The 21,443-nt window shown below is 34.5% G+C and overlaps 1 protein-coding gene across 5 annotated transcripts in view; it reads left to right on the top strand.

Annotated features, from left to right (window-relative positions):
• The window catches only part of TBC1D32 (TBC1 domain family member 32), a 206,004-nt gene that overhangs the window by 34,406 nt on the left and 150,155 nt on the right, over nt 1-21,443 (top strand). For 4 of the 5 annotated variants that reach the window (XM_015068263.3, XM_027056995.2, XM_027056994.2 and 1 more), the window contains 8 exons: nt 2,511-2,589; nt 2,715-2,818; nt 2,911-2,972; nt 3,577-3,721; nt 6,370-6,429; nt 13,548-13,638; nt 17,119-17,259; nt 19,912-20,004. In XM_015068263.3, coding sequence (XP_014923749.1) covers nt 2,511-2,589; nt 2,715-2,818; nt 2,911-2,972; nt 3,577-3,721; nt 6,370-6,429; nt 13,548-13,638; nt 17,119-17,259; nt 19,912-20,004 — 775 coding nt within the window. The remainder of the gene's footprint in view (nt 1-2,510; nt 2,590-2,714; nt 2,819-2,910; nt 2,973-3,576; nt 3,722-6,369; nt 6,430-13,547; nt 13,639-17,118; nt 17,260-19,911; nt 20,005-21,443) is intronic. The other variant, XM_053222325.1, reaches the window with a different exon arrangement.

Genomic DNA, 21,443 nt, shown 5'->3' on the forward strand with positions numbered 1-21,443 from the left:
GTAGCTCTAATACTTATAGAATTTCAATTCCAGCTTTTGAGTTGTGAAGATTTTCTTTAAAGCATTGACTTAACTCTTTTATGATTAGAATGATCACTGTCACATTTCACTGCCAAATAATAATACAGGTACCTTGTGCATTTTGTTTTATCTTATAAAGGGATATCCAATTTGTGTCTTGTTTTTGAGTTAAGAAAAATATTTTAAAAGATTATTTAAAGCATTTTTGAAAGAATTGATGACATATGAAAATTTGCATTTAAAATGATCAGAATTTATTCTAACTGAATCATAAGCATTTTTCTTATGGATTTAAGTGTTTATTTAGAGATTACTTAATTGCTTAAAAAGAAAAGAAAACTAAAGCCAAGATTAGAAGACAATTGAGATGAATCATAAAGCAAATATAGAAAATTCCAAAAATTATAAAATTATGATGTCAGAGAAATGATTGAATGTAAAAAATGATTCTCCTATAACTTCTCAGAAATGCTATTACATGAGTAAGATCATATTAAAAAGTATAGTTCTATTGGTAATATCGATAATGTGACTTAAAAAATTCTGCTAGGGGCACCTGGCTGGCTAAGTCAGTACAGCATGCAACTCTTGATCTTGGGGTGGTAAGTTCAAGGCCCACACTGGGTGTAGAGATTACTTAAAAAAATAATAAAATCTTAAAAAATCCGGCTATATCCCATATCCCATTTAAATGCAAAGTAGGTTTAGAGGGTCTTTTTCTTAATTGATGTATCAGTGAAGAAAAATTTTGCTTTAAAATTATTATGGTGTTTTGTACAAAATTAAAGATATTAGCATGAGGGTTAAAATGTACTAGCTGTTCGACAGATACATATTGATTACCAACAATGTGCAGCATTCTAATCTAGATGCTGGAAACACACTGACCAAGACATTAGTCTCTGCCTTCATAGAACTTACATTCTACTAGAGGAGTGGGACAGTAAGCAGTTATTAAAAAAAAAAAAAAGCTCAATACATTTATCTGTTGAAAATCATACTCTTCCATCAATGAAGATATAATTATACTGGTAAACAGGAGTGGTTTGGAAACAGAAGTGGTTTGTTGATTTTTATAAGGGGGGAAAATGTGTTCCAATTACCTAATACCCAGATGTAGTTCAGCTTTACTGACACTAGATGATGCAGACTTCTGTAAAAACTCAATGATCCAAGAACTTCGGAAGGGAAAAAGACTTTTCAGGGTCACATTTAACATTTCAAGGCTTTCTAAAAGGAAATTGTTAATTTCTGTGTATTTTTTCTTAACAAAGAATAGTGGTCAGGCAAATTTCCTTTAATTATTTAAAAAATTACATAATAATTTTTATAAACCATGAATATCCTAATGGGTCAATATAAGTGGTTTTGTTTAGCTATTACAGATTATTCACAAGAGTGTTGTCGATACTTAATATTGGAAGAAGTTGTTATAGAGGGGAGATGGTAATAGAACCAGTCATTTTGGAGTAGAAAGTAAGGCATGGCATTCTTTTCATTTTGAATTTATGCTTGATCCAAACTCTTGATTGGATTCTTTGATTCTATTTCTTCATTTCCTACTCTAAAGGACTCTTCCATGTAATTTAGTGAAGCCTATAGTGTTTTAAAAGTGTGACAGATACTTATCAGTTACTGCAATTATAAAAATAAACTTTGGAAAGTTTATTTTGTTCAGTAGGAATTCCTGTGTTCAGTAGGAATTCCTTTGGGTTATTAGAGACTTTAGTCATTTGGGTAACCTTTTTTTTAAAAAGTAAATTATCCTAACATTTGATATAGGCAAGGTCATTCCCCTCCATCCCTCCCACCCCCAGACTAGAACACTTGAGGAAATTTTATGTTTTTATATAATGGGACATTGAATTTCACTATTAGGATTAATTTCATCACAGTATTAAAGTTGGCATAATTAAAATGATAGCTATTATTTTAAAGTACCTACTAGGGCCAAGTACTTTTCTAGCTACATCTATTATCATTTAATTCATTTACCTTGTGCTCGCTTCGGCAGCACATATACTAATTCATTTACCTTGTGATAATTTCTACTTTGAGTTCTAATAATGTATATTTTGAAAATGTGTTAAATAATACTTTTCTTGGAGATAGGCAAAATATCGGAGTCCTAAATGTCTAATTACTGAAACTACCCATGTAAGCAATTAAAAAAAAAAAAAACCAGCAAATGTTGGATTTGGAAAGGAGAATGGTTGTTGTTGTGATTGTTGTTGTTGTTTTTAACCACTTAGTACTCCTGCTGTTGTCTGAACATTGTACCTTACTCTATCAAACCTCACTCTTTCTCCATCCATGTATTTTACTTTTTACTGACCAACATAAGATTGTGCTTTTACTTAAAGGTACATTCCCACTCAGATTTCTGAAAGGTTTCTATTTATTTTCTAAGTTTTTCACTGTGTGAAAAGTGTTTTTTCATCTCCATTTTATTATAAGAATCTCTGATACAAATCTTTTCATTTTCATAGGACCGGATTTTAAAATTCTATGCACAGACATTTACTCTTTCACCATTACATATGACCAAGGAAATTTATACAAGCTTAGGTATGTTTATTAGATTTTTTAAAAGGCATTTTCCTTTATTTGTGTTTAATAAAGTGGATAGGAAATAACTTTTCAGAAAACACTGCAAATGAATGATGTAATATGTTTTTAATTTTTCTTTTCAGCTAAATATTTGAAGTTATACTTTCTTTCTAGAGAAAATCATATTCCTACTCTGTCAACTGGTATAGATATAAGTAATCCTAATGTGATCTGCTTACTTAAAAAGGTATTCACTTGCTACATGCTTTTATTTTTGTTTAAATAGTTCTATATTTAAGAATTCTAATTTTTTGAGAATTGTTACATACTGCTTTTCAGGTTCGTCTTCTAAATGAATATCAGAAAGAGGCTCCATCTTTCTGGATTCGTCACCCAGAAAAGTAAGTCCCCTAATTTATGTCAATATGAAATATAGGAGTGTTACTGTCCCTTGTGCATTACAAGGAGAAAGAATAGAGACAGTCTTAATTGACTTATGTAATTGGGGAGGGATTAATAAAGTTTAGCTTTTCATATTTTGTGCTTAGCTATATGAATGGCTCTTTGCAAATACCATTTTACACCATTTATTTATTACAAAAAATCTGAATGAGGATGTTGTAGCCTTGTTTCCAATTCTTTTATTAGTCTTTGCTACTTTGGACAAGTTCCTTAAGTGTTCTTTAAAGTTTTTCCTTTCAGTTCTAAAAGTTTTAATAAGGTTGTAAGAACCAACTGTTGAGTCTAAAAAGGAAAGTTAAGTTTGGAGAGCCAGTTTTGAAGTAGAAACAAAAGTTTTTTTAAAAAACAGGAAAAAAATTGGGTGTGAATCCCATTTGCTAAAACATAAAAAAAAGTTTTTTTCTAAAAATTTTCACTTTATTATTCCATAAATAGAAAATATATCACTCTGTGTGTGTGTGTGTGTGTGTGTGTGTGTGTGTGTGTGTGTATGTAATAGCATTTGTTTTTTTTTCTAAAACTGTTTTATTCCCAAACTTTAAGGTATATGGAAGAGATTGTGGAGAATACTTTGTCCTTATTATCCGTTAAACATGATCAGGGCCATCTTGTCTCACAAAAGATTTTGGATCCAATCTACTTTTTTGCATTGGTTGATACCAAAGCTGTGTGGTTCAAAAAGTGGATGGTAAGGAAAAATGGAATATTTGTCTCCTTTTTAGTGCATTGCTGTATTGTGTCAAAGAATAACTAACATTCCAGTTTTTACTATTTATGAGAGTTCTAATCACTTTTACATGTTAACTCACTTAACTCTTATAACAATTTGTGAGATATATGGTATTACTACCCCATTTTACAGATGTGGAAACTGAAATATGGAGAAGTAATTTAAGATTATTTACCTAGTAAGTGACAGAGCCAAAATAGGATTTTAAATGATAATTCATTTGACTCTCTTAACCTGAATGACCTATCTAAAATCTGTTCTTTTTTTAGTCTAAAAACTTCAGATTTTTTAAGCAGATGTGGTAGAACATGAGTTCAGTGTTCATTTTTCTCTGACTTAGGATATTTTCAGACATACCTCCTTTCATTTGCTTCCTCCTGAACCTGCAATTTGGAGAATGTTTAATGCCTGAATGCTGGTGATTTCCAGTGGAGCTCATCACTATTCTGGAACTGAAATTAATTTTAAAGATCCTTATACTGTTACCTCCCTCATCTGCTGTGGAATGAGTTGTCTGTCTGGCAGTAGCTGCAGCAGTGTTGGCTTATTATTCTCACATCTTTGTCCCTCTAAGTTTGTCTGCCAGGCATTATGTATTTGTTGCTGTGGCGAAGGGAAAGGGATGGGGCCGTGACTTGCCATGACGAGGAGCAACGTGTTTATTTACTGCTCCATACAGTTGGCACATTACTTAGTTGATGGCTTATTTTTATTTTTGTTTTGCCTTTTGTTACGTAAACTGTATAATGCAATTAACCCAAACAGTTCTGTCCAGAGCTTAGCCCTTACCTGGCTTATAAAGTATGTGTTTGATAAGTGTTTGCTCAATTTAATTAACTTGAACCCTTTATGCCTTACATCTGATACTTTATTCTTAATTTTTAGTTATCAAATTATACCTTTATTATAGAAAGTATACAAAATATGTAAAAGCACATTTGAATTTCTACAACACAGGGATAACTATTAAGATTTTGGTTTATGTAGTTACATTATATACACTTTTAAATTTATTGGTTTAGATCTTTAACAAATCTTATTCTGTTAATACATTTTTTCACTTAACATATTTTATTGTCAGTACTTGATTCTCAAGAGTATGCAGCAGATCACAGAAACACTAACCAACAGAAAATTATATATATATATATATATATATAAATTAGCTCCTGTGTTCTAGTATTAATGAAAATTCATTACATTATCCTACACTCATCTAAGTCAGAGGTTGGCAGACTTTCTAAAGGGACAGACAATAAATTTTTGGTTTTGTGGACTGTACTGTCCCTACATCTAGTCAATTCTGTTGTAACCCCAAAGCATCCTTAGACAATATATAAATGAATGGATGTAACTATTCCAATAAAACTTTATGTACCAAATCAGGTGGCAGCTGAACTTGGCCTGGGAATGTAGTGTAGTGACTCTGGTCTAAGGGATGCACTATGAGGATTTCTTTTCAGAACATAGTCAAAAGTAGGAGTGCTGATTCATAGGGGCACATGTACCCCAATGTTTATAGCAGTGCTTTCAACAATAGCCAAATTATGGAAAGAGCCCAAATGTCCATCAACTAACGAGTGGATAGAGAAGATTTGGTTTATATATATGATGGAATACTACTTGCCAATGAGAAAAAATGAAATCCTGTCATTTGCAACAACGTGGATGGAACTGGATAGTATTAAGCTAAGTGAAATAATTCAGTCAGAGAAAGATATGTTTTCACTCATATGTGGAACTTGAGAAACTTAACAGAAGACAGTGGGGGAAGGGAAGGGGAAAAAATAATTTCAAACAGAGAGGGAGGCGAATCATAAGAGACTCTTGAATGTGGAGAACAAACTGAGGGTTGATTGCGGGGGTGGGGGAGGGAGGAAATGGGTGATGGGCATTGATGAGGACACTTGTTGGGATGAGCACTGGGTGTTGTACGTAAGGGATGAATCACAGGAATCTAACCCCAAAACCGAGAGCACACTGTATACACTGTATGTTAGCTAACTTGACAATAAATTTTAAAAAATATAATTTATATTATATTTAATATAATTTAATAACATTTATATTCTCCCCTTTGTGGAAAGCATAAAAAGTATGTTTTAATCCCACTATATTTAGTTCTAAGGAGATAATTATTTTTTTGGCACTTTGAATTATTTAAAATACATGATTGGCAGAAAGTGATTAAGATACTATTGCTTCAGAGCATTTCAAGCTTGGCAAATTTCTGCATATGTAGATAGTACAGTATCCTTCATTGTGACGGTTGTGATCTTCCTCACCCCGGCTTTTGTGTCGTTCCTTTCCTTCTTATATGTGTGTTGATAATGGTTTTAAAGTAACAACATGGAAACTGGTTGCAGTTGAGGGATAGAATATTTTTCTACTTGTCTGTCAATAAATGATCTACGGTTCTTTTCATACCATTTGCATTCTGGTAATTGCTATGCTCATAATCCATTGTACATAGAAAAACCTATTTTGTACTGATTACAACAATTTCAAACTGTTATTGGTAATTCATGTTATTGGAAATGATTCGGGAAAAATAGACTTTGAGTGGTATAGCTTGAATATTAAATATCATTTTCTCCTAATTTTAGCATGCATATTATAGCAGAACTGCAGTACTAAGACTTCTTGAAAAGAAATATAAATCTTTGGTAAGTCTGTTTCTGTCCTTATGTTGAGAAATAATATCACAAAAAGATACATGATGTAATAAGTTGAATGTGCAAAGTTGATTGATAATTTATCTTGGATGATGAAATAATTCCCCCCCCCCCCTTTTTATAAATGTTTGTTTATTACGAGAGAGAGCATGCATGTGTGTGTGAGCTGGGGAGGGCCAGAGACAGAGGGAGAGAGAATCCCAAGCAGGCTCCATGCTGTCCGTGCATAGCGTGACACGGGGCTCGAACCCATGAACCATGAGATCATGACCTGAGCTGAAATCAAGAGTTGGATGCTTAGCCAAATGAGCCACCCTGGCACCCTGAAACAATTCCTCTTTTATGTGATTTTTTTTTTAAACTACCATTTTGTGACATATAAAAGGATAAAAGTATAGAATTGAGTAATAGGATAACGTTTAGGAAATACATAATTACGTCGTAAATTGGGATGCTAACAAGCAAGTTGAAACAAGCCCTATTTTTAAGTATTGTGACTTAATTCAGGTCAGGTATTTGTAGGGGAGTTAGTTCTATAAAATATACCCATGCTCTGGACTGAAAGTTGTATTAAAAACTCAGAATGATACGTGCTTTTGCATTTACAAAAATTAATTCAAGTTACATCAAATAAAAACTAATACTATAAAATATATTAGCAAAATGTTCCACATTTATTGCTATCAGTGGAATAATGTGTAAAGACTTTGAAAATAAATCAAGTCTAATAACAAACATGAAATGTGAAATTTATTAAAATACTTTAAAAGTTCTAATAGGACTTTGAAATGATAAATATGATTTATGTAGTTAAAATCTTGAGTTTAAAAGTCAGGAGAAGGGGAAATGGTCATAGAGTTGTGAATTTCTGGGTGAATGCAGTAGAGCATAAAATGAAAAAAGAAAACTTGTTTTGTGTTTGAGAATCAAGAGAATTGAGTTTCAGAAGGGAGAGAGAGGGATGTTGAATAGAACGAGTTTATTTGTAGAGGTAATAAGTGTTTAAAAATGTTTAATGACTTGAAATAAAATCCTTCCACGTCTCCTTTCCCTCCCATTCCCATTTTAAATGAAAATTTGTTGCCATATGAACACAAACTGATCTTGTTAAAATAGAGAAAGGGGGAAAACCCAATGATTTCCCTCTCCCTATAACTCATTGTTGCTGTCATAAGGGGCTTGGGTGGAAATATTGCAAATGTTTCTTATAGATTAACTTTTCAAATAAGGAACAGATTTTTAAGAGTTAATTATACCATAATCAATTTTTAGTCTGAAAATAGTTACTTTATTATAAACAACTTACGTATTTTATCAACTGAATCAAGTATTTTTTTGTACATAATTGGTCACACTTGCATGAGATTCCGACTTAAACCTCATATTCTCTTAAAAACTTTCCTGAACCTACAAAATATGTAAAGACTGTGTGTGTGTGTGTGTGTGTGTGTGTAAGTTTTCAAGCAAACATGGCCCAACTTTTGAAAGGAAACCTTGGGGAAAATGGATACAAGATCTATCTCCACTTTTCAGAATTGAGGATCAGATTTTGGACGTCTACAGTGGAAACTTTAAGACGACTCCATGCATTTTCCTTTTGCTTTGTAAGAGTTCCTTGTGTGAGTACTTGAGTCACAGCAGCCTGCTTAGCACGATGTCCTGCTAAAGCATTTCCTTTAGCTTCTCCTCTGTGCACTCTGATAACATTTTCTACAACGGAATATCTGCATTGTCCAGTAGAGTGGCCACTAGATATATGTGGCTACTGAAAACTTGGAATGAATTTCAGGAACCCGAGAAGCTGGGTATTTTTAACTTTAATTGTAATTTAGAACTAATACATGGTTAGAGGCCACTTGATGTAATTCTATTCTATTCTATATTTATGACGTTTATGAAATTTTTAGTAGGTAGTGTTAGACAACACAATTTATGTATGTGCTGTTGATTTTTAAGAGCTGAGAAAATTGAGAACTTTATTTCCATAGCATTGTAAAGTCACGAACTGGTTGAAAAACATTTGGTCTATCAGCACAAATATTTAATCTTTTATTTTTAATATCTTCATTCTTTGTCCAGTCTACCCTGAAGTGCATAGCTTTTGAAATGGCTTTATGTAGTGTATTTCCTTTTTTTCTTGCTCTCTCAAAGTCATTTAAAAAATATTGACAGGTTATTTAAATTCTCCCTGGGTTTTTCATGTACCCTGTTTTTTAACCTCCATCCATCTTATGGTTTAGCAATTAAGGCTGGTATGTGTTTGATAGTACAGGAGAATAAGTATCAAATAAAATCCTGAATTTTACAGCAAATTTTTGTTTTCCTGGAGTTTAGGAAAATCTTTCTTTATACCCTCAATTTGACTCTTAAACTAGACTCTTAAACAAGACTATTGTTTAAATTTTCCTACTATAAATTTGTATAAATTGTGTATAAATTTTTCCCACTATAAATTTGCTTTCTGCTTCAGTTTAAAGGGGATATTATATAATGTGGTTGTTTTCTCTCCTGCGCATGTGCCTTTTTTTGTTTTGTTACCTTTTTCTAAATAATAAAAGGTACAATATTTAAGAAGCAAGGGGAAAGGGGAAGGAACAGAAGTGGGTGGTGAAGATAAAGCTGGGTAGGGATGGGCGCTGGGAGGATGGATTTCTGAAGGTTTGAATGGAAGCGAACTAAACAGCCTTTTTGAAAGACCATCTTGGAGATTATATTTTGAGTTATCAGCTGAGGAAACTGACTAGGTTTTGCTCTTTTGTCTCCTATTTTAGAGCTGCTCTGAAGTATTTATTTTGTCATGTCAGAAATTACTCATACTGGTATTGTTGTAAGTCATTTTTGGTTGTTCCTGTTTACCAGGGTCTGTGTAAGAGCTAGGATTGTAAGAATAAGTTCATCCAGGAAGTAGGAGTTCTATCAGAAGAAGGTTGAAGCTTAAATTTAGACAAACATGAAACACACTTTTGCCCAAAAGTTTATGAATGATGTCTCAGGTTCTGATAAAGCAGAAGCTAGTGAGAACTATATATGACCAGTTACATGAATTGACAAGTTGGAGTATCCTTTTGAAATTTTTGTAGGATTCCCAAGGCAATTTGACTAGTTGCTTTTGCATGAATTTGTTGTTGGTAGCCAGGAATCTCAGGGCTGGCTTGGATTTGATTCACTGGATTAGAGACTTCTTAGACTATCCCTCCTTCTGTTCTCTATGGAACAGTCTTTTGTATATTCAGTAGATGCAAGATAAACCAAAATAAAACAGGAGTTAAGACTGTGTAAATAACAAAAGTAAAGCAAACACAGAAGAATAAGCTGGTTAATAGCATAAATATTTACCAAATGGTGCCCCTGCAAAACAAAAGCTACTTTCTATAAAGACTTATGTCATAAATCTTAAGATAACAAATAATTTAGCAATGAATACTCAATGAAGCAAGTCTGAGCTCAGATTGTTGAAGCCAACTCACATAGTCATAGATCCGAAGGACTATCAGAGTTTGGGACTCAGGGGGGCCCAGTGAACATTCTTTATTTGGGGATCCCGTAGAATGCCACCAAGTGTGAGCCTTCAAGGTAATCTGCATGGAAGCACTAGAATTGTCAAGGATTAAGACTGCTGTTGAATATCTGAAATAACACATAAAGGCAAATTTATTGCTTAAGTTAGGCAAAGCAGATTTTTAATCTTCCAAGGTTTTGGGGAAAGCTTAGAACTCAGAAATTGGTAGACTTTCAGAGGTGAGAGTAGTTCATACCAGCAGTGGAAGGATGGCAGCTCAGGTGAGATTGTTGCTGACCAAACATATTTCCTGGAGTGTGTCTCTTGTTGTTAGCTCATTTTGCAGCAGCAAGGGGCTAACACTGATGGGTTGGATTTCAGAAATACATTTTTCAGATGTGTTGACATGTATTGATTTACAAGGTTTTAAACTTGTTATTCCAGATACCTGTTATCATGGGTTATATAGATTTGTCATCAATTTGCTAAATAAATTTAAATTTGGTTATGATGTTTATTATTTGTGGAACAATCAGCTTTTTACTAGGATTATGTGGAAATTTTTTGTTCTTAATGAGTAGGTGTTATCCTGGAAAAGAGAAGGGGTGTGGTTAAGGTTGTGGCAGGAAAATATGTCAGGGCGGCAGAATAGCATGTTTAAAGGCTTAGGCTTAGGAAAACACAAAGCACATTTAGAAACTCTACATATTTTGTGACTGGACACAGGAAATTTCCTGAAAGTTGGTTCTCTGAATGCTAATTTAAGTAATGATGTTGTTTGAAAATCGCTTGGATATTTTAAATTGGGACTGTGACAGTTGATGTACTCATGCCTGGGGCAGTGTGTAATTCCATAAAAATAGACCTATTTAAGGGAAATCTTTAGTCGTTTTCCTTTTAGAAGTACAAGTGTTGAGTTTGTTGTAAATGTCTGTTCACAGTGTTTCAGTTTTAACTGTGTTGATTTAGTGAGGTTTTGAGTGCATTTGCTTTTGATTAATTGGTCATTGGTCATATGTTGAATTGACTTTTGGTGACTGAGTTTTACAGAGGTAGATGTATTTCTGTGTTTGTGCATGTGTGTATGGCTGGGATGGAGGTATCCAAGAAGAATGAAACTAATGTCTGATCTTAGTTTTTCTATATAATATGTCAAATTTAGGAGATTGGCTTTTATATTAGAGCCACTGATAGGTTAAGTACTCAAGTGACATTATATATTAGGGCTTTGGAAAATTTTGAAAATGGGTTGAAGGTGCTAGATGAAGATAGAGAAATGTTGAAGCAAAAAGACGAAGAGGATTCATCCAAGCAAAAGATGAACGAAATATGAGTTTAGGCTGTGGCAGCATGAATTGGGTTAAATATATGGACTCGGGAGTACTATTGTTTTTATTTTTATTTTTTATTTTTTTTACATTTATTTTTGAGAGAGAGGGAGAAGAAGGAGGAGGAGGAGGAGGGGAGGAAGAGGGGCAGGAAGAGGAGAAAGAGGGGCAGAAAGAGGAGGAAGAGGGGCAGAAAGAGGGAGACAAAAGAATCCCAAGCAAGCTACATGCTGTGAGCCCAGAGCCCGATGCAGGGCTCAAACTCAGGAACCATGAGATCGTGACCCGAGCTGAAATCAAGAGTCAGATGCTTAACTGACTGAGCCACCAGGCACCCCAAGTACTGTTATTTTTAGAATATAGGGTTTAGAGGACTTGGTTTTTAAAATAGGGGATGGGTAAGGACTTCATTGAGTGATTAATATCATTCATTGAGAGAAGTAACAGGAGGAGGAAAATAGGAAGAATTTGGGGAAAGGTAAAACTTCAGATTTTATACAAGTTTGAGATCGAGATTTTCAAGAGGAGTTTCATTTTGATCTGGATCTCTAAAGTTTGATTTAGATAAGACAAATAGATATCGGAGGAGGTCCACAAGACCACCCCTCAGATTTGATGATTTGCTGGAGGACTAGTAGGACTCAACGTATAGTTGTACTCTCAGCTATGATTGTAACAGAAAAAGTATGCAAAGAAATTGACATAGGGAAAAGGAGCTTTGGGTGAAGTCTGGAGGATACCAACCTTAAGCTTCCAAGAGTTCTTGCTCTGTCCCCCACAGTGGAGTCCTGATGTGACTCCACTTAATTCATCCAGCATCATTATAATAGCTCATGTGAAATGTCCTCCAGAGACACTCATTAAAGACTCTGCCCCCAACCCCTTTTTTTTAAATTGGGGATTGATCATGTAGGTATCTTTTGCCTAGCATATACCAGGATTTCAGACTCCCAGAAGGAAAGCAGGTGTTGAGCATAAATCTCATTGTTTGTACACGCTATTTAGGTACAGAGAACCCTTCTTATCAGTTCTTGGAATTTCCTGAGATAACCTCCCGGATGGAGTCAGGGTCCAACTTTGCAAGCAGGCGTTTCTTACAATGGAAGTCCTGCCATATTAACTCCTTTCTGCATAAAACTGAGGCCATACAAATGAGACTGGGAAATCCATCAATTCATTGACACCACAACTATGAACTTGCCTCTGTCTACACAATCTTCATCTTTTTTCCCATTGAAAACTCAGTCCTTCCTTCCCCTTAGGTTCTGTCTGCTTGTCTCTTAGATACTTTTTTTCTATCCACTCTCCTCTGTCTCTCCTGTATAGTCAAACTCTTCTTCTCTGCTGGCTTCTTCCAATAACATCTAAGCATGATCATTCCCTTCTAACTTGAAAAAGAATTCAGTGTTGACTCTAATTTGTACACCAGAGGTTGCTGTATTTTTTTTATTCCTTCTTTACAGCCAGCCTTCCTGAAAATGAAAGTTACACTAACTGCCTCTACTTTGTTCGTTCTTTTTTCTTTTTTTTTTTTTTTCCATTACAGGTTGGCTTATTCCCCAAACTCTCATGAAACTGATCTTTTCAGGGTCATCAACAATCTCTTTATTGCCAGTGTAACAATTATTACTCCTTATCTCATGGTGGCCTCCATTTTGAGAACTAGAATGAGAGGACATGTACTGGAAGTGGGTACATCCAGGGGAAAGGGGAGGGGATTTGAAAAAATTTATGTGGGGAGAATGGGAGAAGGAGGTAGAATGGAGACTCCTAGGAGAATGACTGGGTACAGTACAGGCTGGAAATCATTTTCTGTTGTCATTGTTCTTTGAATTATAAGATTTTTCTTTATCAGTTTTCATCAGTGCTGGTATCCGAGATGGAAGTGAAGGCTTGATCTAGTTCATATTTTGCTGGTGTGATAGGAAGACAAGTCTCAAAGGCAGTACCTGTAAGGGGTATTGGCAAGAGTGTTCTTAAAGTCATGGTCACAGAACTTTTGCATCTCTCACTATGAAGTATGTATCTATCTTTGTCCATTTACACTGACATTATAGCAATATTGTTGGTCTTCAAGTATTTTTGGTGTTTTCCGGAATGATGCCATACTTAAAATGTAAGTGGGGAAGTTGAGCTTCTGTGGACTGGAAAAGTATTATTTTAAATACTTTTGTTAAATATTTTTCTCAGCATATTTTTATAACCTTGATTAACTTTTTTTTTTTACTACTTGAAATTGGGGGCTACAAATTTCTAGAATTAATAAGTTATTATTTTATTAGATAACTACAGCAGTTCAGCAGTGTGTTCAGTACTTTGAGTTGTGTGAGGCCATGCAAATCGATGAAATTTTGGGTCATTCAAAGCATTGTGGTAAGTATTGTTTTTTTCTGTTACATACTTTTAAAAATGACCTCTTAGCTTAGTAGCTTAGTAACTTATTTTTAATGGTTAGTAGCATAGTAAATTAGACCACTTCTGCTACTATAAAATATTTTCACAAATTTAAAAACTACATCACAATGATAATTTTAATTTCCAATGTGGAGCTGTTATCGATGTTCTTCTTACATCTGAAGTTCTTCAACTTATACTAGTGTATATATATGTCCTAGTCTGTTACACTGCAATAATATACTGCTTATTCTTTCCTCTGGTATAGTAGTAATTTATTTGTCCTTATGCATTTTAGGAGGAGGAACATTTCTGTAAAATATTGTTTTATTATTAGATAACCCACCCTGTGATTCCTCTCTGCTTATCCTCTGTCCGAGCTATAAAATACCCTAGATGTGTATTATGCTAAGCAAAATTAGAGAAAGACCAACATTATAAGACTTCACTCATATGAGGACTTTAAGACACAAAACAGATGAACATAAAGGAAGGGAAGCAAAAATAATAGAAAAACTGGGAAGGGGACAAAACATAAGAGATTCTTAAATATGGAGAACAGAGGGTTACTGGAGGGGTTGTGGGAGGGGGAGATGGGCTAAATGGGTAAGAGGCATTAAGGAATCTACTCCTGAAATCATTGTTGCACTAAATGCTAACTAATTTGGATGTAAATTACAAAAATAAAAATAATTTAAAAAGCTAAAATACCCTAGATGTTTCATAATCTGGCCTTAATTGCTCTATTGAATCTCATCTCAGGAATAAAGTGAATATTCTTTTATAGTCAGATTTTTCTGCATACCAATGTCTATACACTTCTGTTAATCTTTTATCATTCTCTTATGTCGCTTCTCTAAGCAGATAGTACTCTGAGAATATGAAGATCTTATTTTTTTATCTTCAGGTAAATTCTAAACTCAAGCAAGAAAAAATGGTCAAAGACCTGTAATTAGTGGGTTTCAAAAACTAGCATTTTGTACTAGAGGAGGAAGTACAGGAGCTAGAATTTATTCTTCAAGAGAAAGAAAAAGATAAGTTTCTATAAACCTCTCTCCTTTTAAATTTATGTATTTAAAAAATTTCTTGGTATTAAAATACTCTAGGGCTTTTTTTTTTTTCTCTCCCTACTATCTACCAGGACATCATGAATTTACTCTCTTCCCTATCTAGTGAAGACCTGGGATGCTTCATGTCCCACCTGCTCCCACCATTTCTTTCAAAATCCTTGCTCTTTCTCTGAGTTTCTTGTCTGCAGTTGCTTGTCTTTAGATCAGTTCTGTCTTTCATCTTCTTTGGTCTTCAGGAAATTGAGCAGACAGCATTAGTGATATAATTAGTGCACATACACACTTTTCTAACCATAGCTACTATGTTTATTGCATCCTCTTAGATTTTCTTTCTACAGTGTTCATAATAGTTATTGCAAGCTTTCGCCAGTTTTAGCATGGGCCCTGCTCTGCTCTGGCCTACTTTTCTCTCAAGAGGAGACCTTGCATCCCACTTCACTAAGAAAAGCAGAACTTTACAGAGATGAATTCCCCAGATGTCCTTCTTCTAAGTATACAGTGCATGTTTATATGTCCTTATCAATATTCCCTTTCTTTGGGCTGCACTGAAGAAGTATTCTTTTCCAGATTGATCTTTGTTCTTGATTTTGTTCCTCTCTGATGTTCTTTGGGGTTTTGTTCCTGTTTTAGAAAGAGGACATTGCTTCGCTTGTTATTGTGTCTCCCTTTTTGTTGGTACCTTCCCCTGCGTGCTCTGAACCTGCTTATGTATCTTTCAAATAGAAACCTGAACCAGTTCACCTGTATCTTACTTCCCTGCTTCCCTGCAGAGAAAACTCTTCTAAGTATCCTAAATATATCCAGGCCCCATTTCTTTACCTCCTATTTACTTTTCAACCATTCTTTCTTATATTTTCTCATCGTTGTGAGGAATCATAATTTCACTGGAAAGCCTCTTTTTTTTTGGTATGTTTGTACCCATAAGGGTTTTGCTCTTTGCTTTTTTTTTTTTTTTTTTTTTTTAATGTTTATTCACTTTTGAGAGAGAGCGAGGGAGGAACAGAGAGAGAGGGAGACAGAATCCAAAGCAGGCTCCAGGCTCTGAGCTGTCAGCACAGAGCCCAACATGGGGCTCGAATCCACGAACCTTGAGTTCATGACTTGAGCCAAAGTCGGACGCTTAACCAACTGAGCCACCCAGGCGCTCTGAGCACTCGCCCTTTGCTCTTGTTTTCCTCCTCTTAGTCTACCTGTTCTCTCTTGGGGGATCATGGTTTCAAGTACTACATATGTATATGATGACCCTGATATTTCAGTCCACCACTTTTCTGAATTTCAAATTCATACGCTTATATCATACTTAGAATATCTCTGGGTGCTCCATGGGCACTTTAATGTTAAAATGTCAAGGACTAAAATCACTTTCTTCTGTATCATTACTGGTTTCTCCCTCTTTTCCCCTTTAGAATTACTTAAATAGAATAAAAATTCACTGTCTACACAGACGTTGAGTTAGTAACTTGAGGATTTTGTTGTTATTTCACAGTCCACATGTAGTTCTGTCTAAGGCCTGCCTATTGATTTAATTTTCTATATACTTATCTTTCTGCTCTTCTCCATTTTTGTTGTTGATGCTTTTGCTCATGATGTTTTTAGTTTTATTTCACGCCTTTACCTTCTTCCATCTATCTTTTATGCTATCATCAGGGTTAGTTTTTCACATGCGTGTTTGATTACTTTCATGCTTACAACCCTTTAATATCATTTCAGTTGCCTCTATAATAAAACCCATATTCCTTCTGCAGCTTAGTCCTCTGTGATCTGCCCCTGCTACCAGCTAGCCTCTTGTCTCTGTCACTTGTCCTCCTCAAGCTCTGGTCATACTAGACTATTTGCCATACTCTGAATTGGAAGCCCAGTTTCATGTTTCTTACTGTTCTTTGACATCAGATAGTTCGAGGTCTTATATAAAACAGATACTGAGGAGATCTTGAATGTGTGGATGGATGAATGAATGAATGAATGATATATTTTAGGTGTATATGTTTTACAGATTCTAATTTTATTTACTAACATGGTTATAAATAGTCTTCATAGTATTAACTTTTAATTGGTAGAATTTAAACAGTGATATTTTCTAATGACTTTCTCCCTTTCTTATTTTTGAAGTTCCTCTTGATAACAGGTGATAACTCTGACAATCCTATGCTATTTTGGAATGAACACTGTATGCATGTTACACTTTCATGAGCTTAAATTTGTGATGAATGCTTTTCCCCAGAGATTTAGGTGTTATAGGATCTTAGGAAAGATAATTAACTTTTTTTTTTTATACCATCAGAGTCTTCATTATAGACTGCAACCCTGTTTAATGTTCAGAAGGGAATGAAGATAGGTACTATCTAAAAAATACATTAAAATAAATGTATTTGTTTGCTTCTCTTTTAAGGGAACAAACAGAAAACCTTCTACTATTCAGGACAAGAATTACAATATATTTATTTCATTCACTCACTGTGCCTTTTAGGAAGATTATTGATTTATACACAAGGCAGACGGCTATTTCCTATAAAGCTGAAGAATAGAAAAGGTATGTACAATTAGGAGAAACAAATATGTTTAGCTGGTAAGGTGGTTGAGCTATGAATTGCTGAAGATTTGGAGATTTTGCATGGTGTCTTCTAGGGTGTGTAGCAACATGGCTTTTAGTCTACTGATGGCTTGTACACCTTTAAGTGTTACAATTCCTTTTTTCAGTATGTGCTTTTCCTTACATTATAGTTTTTTCTATTCAGCCTTTATTGCTTCCCTTATTTCCCCCTGTCTTTCAAAATCCTAGATGTACTGAACAATCCAGATCTGGATTCAGAACTAGAAGACCTCATTTAAATTATAGTTCTCTTATAAACTGGCTGTGACCTTTGGGGAAAATCATATAACCATTGTTTTTTACTCTATAAAAATGGAATAATATCAGTGATGCTGAGCTCATACAATTTTTGTGATGGTCAGAGATGAGTTTTCAGAATACTGTATTTGTGTTTTTGTTTTATTTTAGAGACAGCGAGTAAGCATGAGCACAAATTGGGGAGAGGAGAGGAGCAGGGAGGGAGGGAATATCCCAAGCAGGCTCTATGCTCAGCACAGAGCCCAATGCAGGGCTCGATCCCACCACCTGGGGAATCAAGACCTGAGCTGAAACCAAGAGTCAGGCACTCAACTGACTGAGCCACCCAGGCACCTCCACAATACTGTTCTATAAACTGCAAAGCCCTGTACCATTTGATATATTACTATGTTACCCTAAGCTCTATTTTTAAAGCTTTCTCCATCAACTTCAGCACATGCTATCATTTTGCCTCCTTTAAAACTTTATACTAGGAATATAGTCAAGAGATCAGCAAACTTTTTCTGTAATGTGCCAGATAGCAAATATTTTTGGTTTTGTGAGCCACATACTGTCTTTGTTGAATATCCTGTATATTTGTTTATACACTTGCTCATTTGTGCAAAATAATGATCACAGCATGCCTGAGACTCTATCCTTAGGAAGGCCTTCTTGCAAGGTTTCACTCTTGCTGGCATGTGGGAACTTGGATTTCTCACTGTTCCCAGAACTGTTAAGAGTGGTCCACTGTGCCTACGTAAATGCTTTGTACACGTAGTATAGTTCATGCTGAATATTTGCTGTCATTCTGGGAGTCTGGAATCCTGGTATGTGCTACGCAGAAGGTGCTTACGTCATCAGCCCCCGTGGAAAGCTTGGGAGAGGGCACTGAGTCTCTAGGGAGCTTCTTGGTAGCCAGCATTTCACATGTGTTGTCACAGTTTGTTGTTGGAAGAATTAAGTGTATTTTGTGTGACTCCACTGGGAGAAGACCCTTGTATGTTTGCACCTGGTTTATTTTGGACTTCACCTCATGCATTTTTGCTTTGTATCCTTTTGTTGTGATAAATTGTAGCTGGCAGTACAACTATATATTGAGTCCTCCTAGCAAATCACTGAATTTGGGCATGGTTTGGGGATCCTTGACACACTTTAAGTACCTTGAAAAGTGTAAAGCAAAACAAAACATTTTTAGCTTGCAAGCCTTATAAAATTAGGCCATAAATGCTATTTGCCAATTCTGTTACAGAGTATCTTCACTTTGAACACTTCTGTACTGTTCTCTAGTTGTTTTACTTAAGTTTTTCTCCTTGGTTATGCTGGCTGTGAGCTCCTTGACAGAAACTGTTTTATGTACTTGTATATTCTGTGGACGTGTAACTCGAGGCATAAATGAGCACTTAGAGAATGGACTTTCAAGATAAGAGCTGCCATTTTTATGGGTTATTATTGAACTTTACAGAAATAGATTAATAAACAATCTGTGATGTTATTGTAGGTATTTAACTGAAGTTTATATGCCTGTCATCTATAATTTAGCACTTTATGTTGACTTTTAACATCGACTTTTTGGCCTATCAAACGTCACAGGCCATCTCAAAATTCAGTTTTGAGAGCTCTATTCTATTGTATTAGTGTATGTCAGCATTTAAGTTTTACGTGTGTGTTTACTAGAATCTTTAGGTAACGATTCTGCATCAGGGCTTGGTGAATTACAGCCCATGGGCCAAGTCTGGTACTGTTTTGTATGGCTCATGAGCTAAGAATGGTTTCTATATTCTTACAAGAATATTTTGTGACCTGTGAAATAAAATTAAAATTTTGATGCAAAGTCTTATTGGAAAATTACCATAATAGTTCATCTGCAGATTATCTGTGGCTACTTTAGTGCTACAACATCAGAATTTCATATTTGTAACAGAACCAGAAACACTTTGGCCACTAAGCCTAAAATATTTACTAGAAAAAGCTTGACACCTGTTTCACAGTTCTATATAGATAAGTTGGCTGCACTAACACATTAAGCTGAATTTTCTCATTCCTAATAAATTCATAGTCCTGATCAGATTGAAGATCTTCCTATGGTAGGTTTATATTAAGTGACTGGTCCAACATCAATGGTAAAACTTCACATAGCACCTACTGTATTATTTTCCTTGCCATCTTTTAACTTGCCATTAGACAAAACAGATTAGGCAGTTTGTTTTTCTGGAGTCTTCTGTCTTGGGTTCTAGCCCGCTTCTCACTGATTTTACCACAATCTCTGAAAATTTAGGAGGATGGGAAACTCAGTTAAATTTTTTTAAGTTGTAAATATATACTAGAAAATAATCTTTTTCTTTCTCCTTTTTGAAGATTTAGTATCCCTTACAGATCTTGTGGTTTTGTTTACCCAACTTATCTATTACTCACCAAGTTGTCCAAAGATGACATCTGCTGCACATCTAGGTAATTCTGCTTCTATTTTAAATAGAGTAATAGAAATATCTAAAAATACTTAATATTCTGTTGTCTAGATGTTTTGAGTGACTGACCTAGTTTGGTAAAGAGGTTTCCTAAGATGCAGTATCATTCATAACAAATCGCATTGATCTTGGAGTAAACCATGAAATCTAATTTTGTTTATTGGTGTTTTAAGATATTCCTAATTTATTTCCTTCTTATGTAGAATCAATTTTGCTGAGAATTTTAATGTCATTCTTAAGAAATGCTATTAAAGGAAGTTTGATTGATAGGTACTAATGTGTTCTTTGCTGTTTTCTGTCCTTTATACTTTTCTGATGTTTTGATCAGCCCGCTTGTTTTAGGTCACATTTAAAACTTCAGATCTTCTCTTATTAAAGAATAGAGCAAAAACAAAAACTTCATTTTTCAATAAAACGACTCTTAGTCAATGTTCTAAGCCTGGAAGTTACCGTAGAAATGCTGCAAAATTCTGAGTTCAAGTTAATCAAAGGGAAAACAAATTTTGGCCATATATGTTAGTGCTAAATGCAGCTACCAATTAATTAGTATGTTTCATTTATGCAGTTATACCAGCTTATTAGTCTTAACAGTGGCTCTCAAACTTCTTTCTGCCTTTATAGCATTTCCGTGTTATAAAGATGTAGCTTAGGTCCCCCTGCTTAGTGCTCCTACAACATACTGTGTTTCTTTTATGTTAAAAATGTTCCTTCTTATAATTACTTGTCAGTGGCTTGATTTACCATCTAGTGGACTTTTTTTTTCTATTTTTTGTCTTAGTTATGCATGTCTACAGTGCCTAGCACAATGTCTGACACATAGTAGGCACTGGTAAGTAGATAAAAGAATGAATGAATAAATGGCTGTATGCTCATCAATAATATCTCTCATTGCAAACAGGGTCTGGAACTGATTGAAAAAGGTCACTTTTCATTTCTTTTTGTTAAGTGTTGACTTGAAGTCAGTGTGTTCAGGGAAGAAAGAATATTGTAACATAAATTAAGAATTTTGGTGTTACTTTTAATAGTCTGTCTTAAAACCTTATGCCGTTAACTTTTGGTTCCTTACTTTCTTGTAAAACAGTATTTTGTGAGTATATTAGGTCAAATAACCTGAAAATATATTGATTTATGAAACCAAAAAATATCATACTCACTTTAGTGACTATTCCATTTGTTAGATTTATATATATTTGTGTTTTTTATACATATTTTAAAGGAGAATCTTTACAGTGCTCATTCATTTCACTGGTTTTATGGTAATATGTATAAGTAGTAGTATATTAGTATTTGAGGAATTTTCTCCCCTTTTTGCATTTTTGGTGATTATGTTTTACTCTAATTTTCTACCAGGATGAACACTTGAATGCATATTTTAAGAAAAAGAAAAAGTGAATACAAGTAAATGCTGGGAGGAGAAAAGTT

Source organism: Acinonyx jubatus, chromosome B2 (assembly GCF_027475565.1).
Source record: "Acinonyx jubatus isolate Ajub_Pintada_27869175 chromosome B2, VMU_Ajub_asm_v1.0, whole genome shotgun sequence".
Taxonomy (NCBI): Eukaryota; Metazoa; Chordata; class Mammalia; order Carnivora; family Felidae; genus Acinonyx; species Acinonyx jubatus.